Source organism: Acanthisitta chloris, unplaced genomic scaffold (assembly GCF_000695815.1).
Source record: "Acanthisitta chloris isolate BGI_N310 unplaced genomic scaffold, ASM69581v1 scaffold5105, whole genome shotgun sequence".
In the NCBI taxonomy this organism is placed as follows: Eukaryota; Metazoa; Chordata; class Aves; order Passeriformes; family Acanthisittidae; genus Acanthisitta; species Acanthisitta chloris.
The window spans coordinates 634-11,022 of NW_008674168.1; the positions used below are offsets into that span (position 1 = coordinate 634).

The 10,389-nt window shown below is 38.1% G+C and overlaps 1 protein-coding gene across 1 annotated transcript in view; it reads right to left on the minus strand.

Annotated features, from left to right (window-relative positions):
- The window catches only part of LOC103802700 (transportin-1), a gene marked incomplete at both ends in the record, with an annotated part of 21,761 nt that overhangs the window by 630 nt on the left and 10,742 nt on the right, over positions 1-10,389 (minus strand). The window contains 6 exons of the mRNA XM_009075219.1: positions 587-673; positions 2,091-2,262; positions 5,511-5,736; positions 6,845-6,997; positions 8,407-8,575; positions 9,209-9,269. Coding sequence (XP_009073467.1) covers positions 587-673; positions 2,091-2,262; positions 5,511-5,736; positions 6,845-6,997; positions 8,407-8,575; positions 9,209-9,269 — 868 coding nt within the window. The remainder of the gene's footprint in view (positions 1-586; positions 674-2,090; positions 2,263-5,510; positions 5,737-6,844; positions 6,998-8,406; positions 8,576-9,208; positions 9,270-10,389) is intronic.

The window sequence follows — 10,389 nt, forward strand, 5'->3', positions numbered from 1 at the left end:
TTGGTCCTGCATTCGCCAGTTGAGAAAATTTCTCATCAGCAGCATCTTCTTCGACATAACCAAGAAAATGCAGACAGAACCAGTTACCATAATTCAGACAGCACTTACATTAAGCTGCAGTATCTTGACCATTGACAAGCCCTAATAATACTTAAGAGTTACAAAACTAATTTTTCTAGGTGTTTTCCTGCTTCACACTCAGAAAGTAGAGAATAAGACTACATGGTCTGTTTCATACCTTCAGCTTGTCTGACAATAGTTTTAATGGAGGGATGAAGGGAGAGCAAAGAGAGAGGGAAGACAAGAATAAAAGGAGGATGGAACACTTTTTTCCCCCCTAAAAGAACCCCATAAAAGAAAACACTCCAGAACAGTAGAAAAAAAAATTCTACAAGATTTCTGCCAAACATAATGACATTTCCTCAGTCATGAAATTTTCTTACTACAGCCAGAATATTTTCTCCTTAATGGGAAATACCTCACAATATCTGCTTTTATAGTCATATTTCCTAGTAGGAACATCTTCAGTAGAAAGCATAATTCTTAAAAGAAGCTGATAAAAAAATACGCAAATGTTAACAGTTACCTCTAATAAAGGGAAGAGATCTTTATCTTCATCCTTCAACATGTTCCACTTCTGGATTAGTGGAGGCATTAGCATTTGAATATATTCCTGTTTAGGATGAAAATGCATCAGCTACAACACTTCACACCATAGGATTTTATTTCAAAGGTAGAAAATTGATACATTAAGAACTGAGAGATATTCCATTTTTTCAGAAAAAAACCCTGATGTACTGCAATTCAATCACTGCTGCAATTTGTAGAAGGAGTTTAATATTAGAATTTACAATCTGTGTCTTGATATTTTTTGTACCTTTGCAAAGTCAATCTCTTCCTCCAGGTCTGATATCAGTACAGCTGCCTGGGTTACTACAAATCTGTGTTACTGCCTCAGGCCTACAGAAAGCGTTTCGACACCTACATTCTGGATCTGCATCTGTCATCTGTTTTCTCAACCATCTGCTGTTGTCCTGATGATATAACCCTATCCCCTCAAGTTCCTGAAACCTCTTCCTCAAGAACGTAGCCCTCCATGAAGAAAGTAATTTCCTATCCCTCCAGAAGTAGGTGCCTACCCTTTCTGCATAAAGCTGTTGCATCCTCCCTGCCACTGAGCAGCCACTCACTAGGACACTGAGCAAGGCATCTCTAGAGTGCTGTTGCTCCCAGAAGGTATCTAAAGAGCCAACAGATGTTGCTACTTCCAAAGACACAGAATTCCAACTAACTGAAGAAAGTCCCACCCTCATCAGAAGCTGCGATTTAGCTTCCTCCTGGTACTGTCAAATGTCAAGAAAGAGATGAAAAAACAGCTCCTTTGATGGTGTGGGGTCTTGGATGGCAAGTAAAATGCCACGGAAACAACTAAAATTGTGGTTTTTTTCCTAGGGCATCTATGTCATGTGAAGCACTATAGAGAAATAGAACAAGTTTCAATAACCATCATAAGTAGCATACATGCGACATATATACATCTTCTATTAACATATGTGCACAAATAAACCCCACTACATTTGCCTGTGTGTTATCTGTGCTTTGTCCAAAGGATTCTGTGTTTTATACATAAAATGAATGCCTGTCTAGCTCTGATATGCCAATTTCTAGTGATGATGTGCTCCAATTCATTGGAAACAGACACACATAATATGCTTATATACACACAGCTTGGCTATACTTAAGGCATTTACCAACAAAAGTGTGATCTATATTGATAAATATATCTCCTCAGAGCGGAAAAATTCTGAGCATGAGAAAAAAGTCATAATGAGAAGCACTCTTCACACACCACAATCACCTGTTTACTCAAAAAGCCACCACATACACAATCATTTGTTTACTCAAAATGGCAAACATTTGTGTAGTGGGAAAATTACATGCAGTCTATTTAATTTATCTGTAAATATTTAGCATTATTGAAACCCACACAGATGTATCAGCATTTCTGTTTTACAACATGTAGAGAACACTTCAAAGAACACTGAACCAGTTTTGCAATTATGCTTCTACAGAACATAAGGTATACTCACTGGTTTATTTAGATGATGTCCTACGGAATCTGCTAGAGTTCCTATAGCATCATAAAGAATGAGCAGGTTTTTATGCTGGTATTTACTAAATGCGAAGACCAAAGTGTCAAGTATATATGCAAGATAAGGAACAAGCTCTGTACAAGCCTCCTCTCCTCTTCTAGCAAAGGCACTGAGGGATGATAAAACAGAACAGTTAGTATATCTGGGGAAAAAACCCTCAAAACAAGACAACCCCAAAATGCTCCACTTTATCTATTTCTGTTGAAACACAAAAATGTATTTACTCCCCAAATTCATCCAAGATACATTTTCAAAACGGTATTACTTAGGCAACCTGGATCTTTTTCTGACAGAACACAAAATCATCCATAAGGGGATGATAAAACAGAACAGTTAGTATATCTGGGGAAAAAACCCTCAAAACAAGACAACCCCAAAATGCTCCACTTTATCTATTTCTGTTGAAACACAAAAATGTATTTACTCCCCAAATTCATCCAAGATACATTTTCAAAACGGTATTACTTAGGCAACCTGGATCTTTTTCTGACAGAACACAAAATCATCCATAAGGATTCAGCTCTTATATTTAAATGAACAAAATTTTAAAATATTGCCATAAAATGCATTATGCATAGGCAAGAAGCCCCCATCAAAAAAAGACTAGTTCACACAAGTCACAATATAGCAACTGAAAAAAGCAGGAGTAGTAGGAATATCAAAAGCTGCTTACGTAAGCTAGAAATGGACCACTATCTTTAACATATGCTGTAGCTGCACTTAGAGATCCTAGTGCTGTGTCGGGGGCAGGCCGCGCGGGGAAGCAAGCAGCCGACTCAGTGTGAGTGATAAAGCAAGCTTCCACCTTATTATTTACAAAAGGGATTCTTTTATACACACCTATTATAAGCACCCACTTATCATTGGTTAACTACTGTTACTAGCCCACCTTACACACAACATAATTGATTATTAACATATTAATCATAAAATGCCCCAGTCATTGTTCTCCACCTCTAACCATCTTCAGCTCCTGCATCCCACAGCCAGGAGCTGCTCATCTTGCTACCTCCTTTCTCACATTCCAGCTGCAGCTGTGTCCTTGAACAGCTTAGCTTGCAGCTTGCTCAGGCCCTGCTAGCAAGGCTGGATTGCTCACATGTCCGTTAGCTACAGGAGTTCTCCTACAGTGCTGTTGTGCCAGTACAATGCAAGCAGCAGCCTGTACTCTCAGCAGTTCACCACACAGAAAAACAGATACAGAAAGACATGGGAAGCTAAAAGCAAATACAAAGTCAAAGCAAATATGGAGATCGAACAATCTTAGCCAGCCTTGGTCAAAACATACATCATAGCATAAAGGAAACTTTCCAGCTAGTGTTTGAACAGCAGCATTAAAAACACCCATCCAAAACAAAACAACAAAAAATCCCCACACACCAGGCATGCTGCCTCAGGAAAACATTAAGGGAAAAAATGTGAGCTATTGAAGATTTACTGGCCTAGCTTATGTCAACAAGATCATTATTAGTCTTGTACTAAAAAAGCAAGGATCACCCCATGAGGTGAACAATCCCCTAAGCTGCCTATTACCAAATACAGAAATGCCTTTTTCTTAACACAATGGATCTGTGAACACCAAGTAGCTTGCATTCTTACTTTATTTATCTATTATTTTATTGCATTTTATGAAGTACTCTTTCAGAAAGGCATACAACATGAGCAGGAAAATATGTTTCAGAAAAACATCATTTTGGGTGCCATCAGCTATAGGAGCAGTTTCTCAAGAGTACAGAAATGAATGTGACACATCTGCTCCCACAGAGAAGTTAGAGACAAAAACATACAGCATCCTAAGAGCAATCTTCAGTTTGGCAGACAGTAACATTCTATACAACTATTCCCTGTTGGGATGCAGCTTCTTGTTACTTTCTAAGAAGGTTCATTGTATTGCCTTGCAACTTAGAAAGCTAAAGTTTTGACTTGTAACAAACGGCTCTACATGAAGCTTCCCAGACAGTTTATTTCTAGCTGCAGCAGTAACTTTAGTGAATCTCTGCTCTCAAGAAAGCATCCCAAAACACCCACTAAATCTGATACAAAAGTACTAACAGTAAAGGTACATCAGGTGAACTGTTATTTTTAGTATTTCCATATTATATTTATTACTTTAACAGTTCCCACTGCCCATTCCATGACCTTCATAAGCCACATGATGTTACTTAACCACTACAACACAGCTGTGTTCAACTAAATGCAGATTTTCAACCATGTTTTGAAGGAAAGTTTGAACAGAATAGGGTGTTTTTCTTGGAGGATTTTTTGGTTTGTTTGTTTTAAAATAATCAGTATAATCTGATTTCCATGAAAATGTTTGAAGCAACATTGATGATCTTATATCATCATTTTCCTGCTCTTTCAGGAAGGAAAAGTATCAGTATGAAAAGATAGAATGGAGCAGACACTGAAACTCCACAAATTTGCTAGCCCAATGTCTGAAAAGGTTTGGAGACAAAAAGGAACAGTGTCTAATACTCAAATCCTACTAAGTACATTTCTAAAAGTCATTGTATCTGTTCTCAGGAAAAGGTACATTGACTCCTTTTGTGAAAAGCTTAGCAGGAGAACCGTGAACCCGGCACCATCCTTAGACACTACTGATATTTGGGGGTTGCCATTATAGCTATTATTACTTCATGTTTCACGTGTGAGGAATCCATTTTGATGCAGATCTAACTGCTTTATTAAGAAACCTTCTTGAAAGTTTGCTGGGTACACTCCAGTCCCACAAAAACTGATGTATCAATTTCATTTGATGAGCTATCCATTCCCGTTCCATTAATGCTGTGTCCACCAATGAAGCCATTAATTCTTTTTTAAACATAAACAGATAAGGGGGAGAAGGGAATCTTATCTCCCAGGATCTCTCTTCTAGAGAAAGATACCATCCCCTGAAATAATCATAGTCCCCATGTTCTGGTAATGCTGAGCTAAGTATAAATAGAATTTAGTAGTCCAACAATAGGGTAGTTTTCCACTGCAATCAGTATAGACCTTGTTCACAGGCATGTTAAGAATAGCCAAATTTCTTGTCAATGAAACATCATATCTTGAAAATAAACAAGTCTCACAAACAGCTAATTTTTTACAGTAAATTATTTATGTTGGTAATTTACCCTGAAAACAAAGTGGACAAGAGAAAGACAAGTTAAGTTTTCTCATGTTACCACAGCTCTGGGAAAAGTTGTGAATAGTCCAGAAAAAGCTGCACCTATTCCAATTTCAAAGAGAAAGAAATACATGAAGAGCAGGAAATGGAATCACGCTTTAATTGATAAGGGCACTAAAACAGCTTCCCATGGGAAAAAAAAAAAAACAGTGTCATGGATAGTGATTTTTGCTAAAGCTTTGGCTTACCTGCAGGCAGCTTCTTGTACTCTCTTGTTGCTATCCAAGATGCGCTTTAGCAACTCAGTCATTAATGGCTTCAAGTATGTGTCTGGGGGTTGACTAACTACCCAGTGTGCATAGCGACTAAGAGTCCAGCATGTAATGGAGCGCACAAGAGCCTTTTTGTCGGAGAGGCACTGAATAAGGTGAGGGATTAGCTCTGGAAGATATGGAATCATACCCTGCATGCAGCCTGGAAGGAAAAACAAAAGTTCTATTGTTTCTGTTTCCTATAAGAGATGTATTTTCATTCTCTATCGTGCAGGGACATGATATGCAAAGTTAAAAATACAAGTATTTTAACAATATAAAAAGCAAGTATACCTAATTTATGTTAAGTCCTAAAAAGAAACCTAACATAAACAATAATTAAAATCTCCAAGTGAACTTTACATTCATTGCAACTACATTTCTACTTCAGTGCTTCCCCAATCTCCAGAAATTCTGCTTTATTAAATGTAGCACAGCAAGTACATCCAAATAAAATGTTTCTAAACCTTGAAGGTCCTAGATCAGTCTACTCACAGTAAGCATGAAAACAAGCAGAGAAAGACTCTGTCTTGACAAAAAAATCATCATGTTTAAAAGGATTTCTTAAGAAATTCCAATTTCTCCTTGTTTTTTCCTAATATACAAACACTGACTACCAAAAAAAGCTAAACCGTTCAAGCCAGCAAGGGCAGTAACACACTGAGATTTGCTAAAGGCACTGACTTTCACCTTGCCTGAATTAAAATCAAAACCAACTAAAACATTTCCTAGTACTAATGAAAAAAGTGTGTCCAGTAGATACTGTGGGAAAAGCAAGACAGCCCAGGCACGGACCCAAATCTACTTCAGCTTGCAAAAGGCAAAAAGCCAAGCAAGATTATAAGTAAAAAGGAATGGAAGTTTTAATATTTTAACTGGAGAACCAACCACAAAAAGCAACTTAAGGTACTGAAGTGGCAGGAGTGGTTTTCTCCATTTCTGAAAACATTTAAGTGAAATATAAGGCTAAACTGTTTTAAATATTCATCTCCTATGAAATCAAGGTAGTGTTTCATGAGAGACCAAGAATTTGTGTGCTGCAGAGTTAAGAAAGGGAGAAATAAAAGAGATTATGCAGTTTATTTAGCCTCCTAAGCACACATTAAACTTGAAAAAGAAAAATTAACTAACTGCAGTCGCCCATTACCAGATGTAGAGATTCATCACCAAAACCAACCCAGCTAAGGACATGCACTTATTTAAGTTAATTCATCTCAGCTGGTTTAGAACCAATTAAAAATTCAGCAGCCTGATATGCAGTGTTGCCTTACCTTCAGCAATTGCACCAAGAACAAGGATACCGGATTCTTTAACTACCCATTCGGGATGGAAGAGCAATTCCTTCAACAGGGGCAAGATGTGTGGCAGAAGTTCATCACGAAATACATTGGCTAGGACATCTAGAGCAGCAGCAGAACATTTCCCTGCAGGGAATTAGAAGTGTTACTCTCTGCTTATTATACTAGCTGTAGTTAGGCAATATAATCCTCATTTTAACTTTGAACAGCCAGTGGATTCTCAGCGGATTAGGGGGGAAAGACACTTCTGTTTGATTACAATACACAGGGATGCACTGTGCTCCAGTGCAAAGCCACAGCTCTTAGAAAGACATTACTGTTATAATCTCAGTTCCTTCTTGATCTGCCATAAAGGATTGCACTAGTCTCATTAGTAAGCAATGGTGGTGACTGTGAGGCTGTGGTGAGGCTTCCCTCCTGTTCACACTGGAAGTCAAATATAGAACACTGGATAAGAAACTGGACACACAATTCTGGTTTTCACATAATACAGATTTTCTCGAGCTCAGGTAATATATGCCATTACAGACTTGTAAACTGTTCTGCTCTCTCTCTCTTTCAGGTCACCATTCATGAACGACTTCAGCCTTCTCACCATCTTAATCAAGACTGCATCCCAGGACACCTTAGATCATTTGACCTATCTTTTTCAGAAAACATCTGTTATTCTGCAATCTCTGAACACAGAAGCAACAAGAACGGCATTAGGAACCTAAAACTGTATTTTTCTTTTTTTAAAAGTGGCTTTAGAGAAACAAGCACATTTGCACTTATATCTTCTTCTAAAATAACAATAACAACAACAATAATAAAGATACATCTAAAATCGTTTAACTATGAGCTTCAAGGTACAATCACCTGTTGCAACTGAGCTTAAAAATCAGTTTGTGGCCTTTTCATTACTCACCACATGACCTATTAGCCTAAACGTCCTAGACCACACACAGGCCATCAGAACTGTGGTTTCCTCACAGCTGTCTCCTCTCCTCATAACCAAAGTACCATATTCAGGTCAGAAGCAAATTCCTCACACAGAAAAAACTATCAGTAATGGCCATTGGTAGCAGCATGTTCACAGCCAACCCAAAACTAAACAAAACACACATATCAATTTTAGAGGGAAGACTGAAATTAAAGAAAACATTATCAGGCTTGCTCAAATTACAGTGTGAAAAGATTTTTTTCTTCTTTTTTTAAACTGAAGTTAAACAGGTGACACATGATTTTTATAATCTTACAGAATTAAAATTCTAAGTACAGAAGTTCCAATGAATTGCATCAAGTAAATATTTTTAGCTTGGTCTGCCATATTCAAAATAAGAAGTAAGCTTACAGATGGATAGCTTTTGCCAATACAAAGTCAAAGCATCATCTAAGAGACTCTCCCTCCAACACATCCACCAGTTAGGTCAGCAGATAGTTCATTCAAAAGCAAAGCCTCAGTATTCCTATACACAAACTCCCTTTTATACTGTGGTTCTTGTATTATGAAAGTAGCTCTGTTTTAAAACATTTTACACATTATTTTGACATACTTAAATTCCAGTCAGAGATAGTATCATCATCATCAAGTTCATCATCATCATCATCATCATCTTCAATACCATCTTCTTCATGTTGCTGAGCCACTGTCTTTGAGCGATGAAAGCGAGGTCTTATATCCTGCTCGCTATCTGGAATAGCTTCGTCTTCTTCAACATCACCCTGCCAGCAAATTGCTGTATCAGATGAACTGTTCCAATTACATTGCTCAAGGAAGCTAACAATGATTTTTAAGTATATAAAAGATTCATATCTCACTTGAGGTGCTCAGATAATAAAATGCCATCATTCCTGTGTTCTACTGCCACATTTACCATGAAAACTACAGGCAGACAGAAGCCAGAGAGGTAGGCTCACCCATAGGGTAACCTTGTTAAGAAATTACTTGACAGGAATGAAATAGAAAGAAGTGATAGAGAAATTCTAGTACACAGACCTATTCTGAAATGCAGTGATGGAAAAAGCCATGTATTCAATGCAGAAGGCATTAGAGTTAATTCTGAACATTTGTTTAGGCTGCACTCTTGCAGAAGTTCATGGTAATAGTATCCCAGCTGTGCCTCAACTGAGTGAGAGAGCACAAGGGCAAAGCAGGAACACTTGCAGATAATTTTTCAGTAAACATGGCACCAGATGCATTTAGTACTTGGAAGAGCATACCTTGCCCCAGAAAGCTAATAATTCTCCACTGCACAGATCATAGGCCAGATCTGTCCATTGTGATCTGAATCATTCTGATTTACAGGCCAGAAGCTAACCAGCTATTCCTACAGAGTAAAGGAAATTTGTGCTCACCTTCAACAGAATAATATCAATCTCTGAATATTTCATACCATTTACCAGCACAGGTATCAACCTACAAAGAAATATTTATAGATGTCAAAATAACACAAAAAAAGCAAGTCAGTTTTCAGTTATATGGACCATAATTTTGGCTGTACCTCCCACCTCCCAAACCAAAAGAAAAACACCTTAGCCTGAAAACAAAAGCTAGTACCTAAGCTAGTACATCCATGTCATAAGACTCATCAATAGTTTGTAATAAGAAGCATTGTTAGTTACAGGTATACAAAGGTTTAAATAGAGGTAGATGGCAGAACTGAGTTTTAAACTTTTAGACACTTATTCTTCCATATAATGAAGTTATTCTGAAGAATCTTTCAGAAATTTTAAGTTTTCAGTAAGAATTCAAACTCCCATAACATCCAAGTTGACTCTCACCAATAATACTTGTCACTTTATGACTTATGGATGAAGACTTTACCTCACTACTGTTAACGATGGAGGCCTAAGTACATTAAGCTCTCCTACTGCTTTGTGATTACTCCTGTAAGACAAACCCCCAACACTGCAGAAATCATGACTAATCTGTATGACAATTCACTTAGTTATTAAAACGGTTATGGGTGTGGGATTTCAACTGTACAGATGTACAGCTAAAAAACTACTAAGGGGAAAAAGGTCAAATGCTTCACATTGACCACAGCAAAAAAAATTCCACAAAAATATGCATTACAAGCTAAATCAAGCTAACAATGACCATGGATGACCCAGTGTCCTGGGTTGCAGTGTGGAGGTAGTCAATGGTATTTATTCTATTGTCATCTCCACAAGCTGTTAAACAGGTGAGGCAGTGATCGTTATCTCCTCCTGGTCCCTGATGGCTCCCTCAGGGGCTGTGCCTGTTTAATGGGCTGTCTGGGACCCAGACAGGCATAGAGTTACATCATCCCATTGGGTGGGGTGGTCAGTAAGGCTCATTCACTCCTTAACAGTCCTATATGGCCAGTGGAGAATGGAGACTGACAGTGGATTACCATGGACTGAATGAAGTCACACCACCACTGAGTGCTGCCATACCAGACATGCTGGAGCTTCAGTAGGAGCTGGAATCCAAGGCAGCAAAGTGGTATGCGACTATTGACATTGCAAATGCTTTTTTCTCCATTCCTCTGGCAGCAGAATGCAGGCCCCAG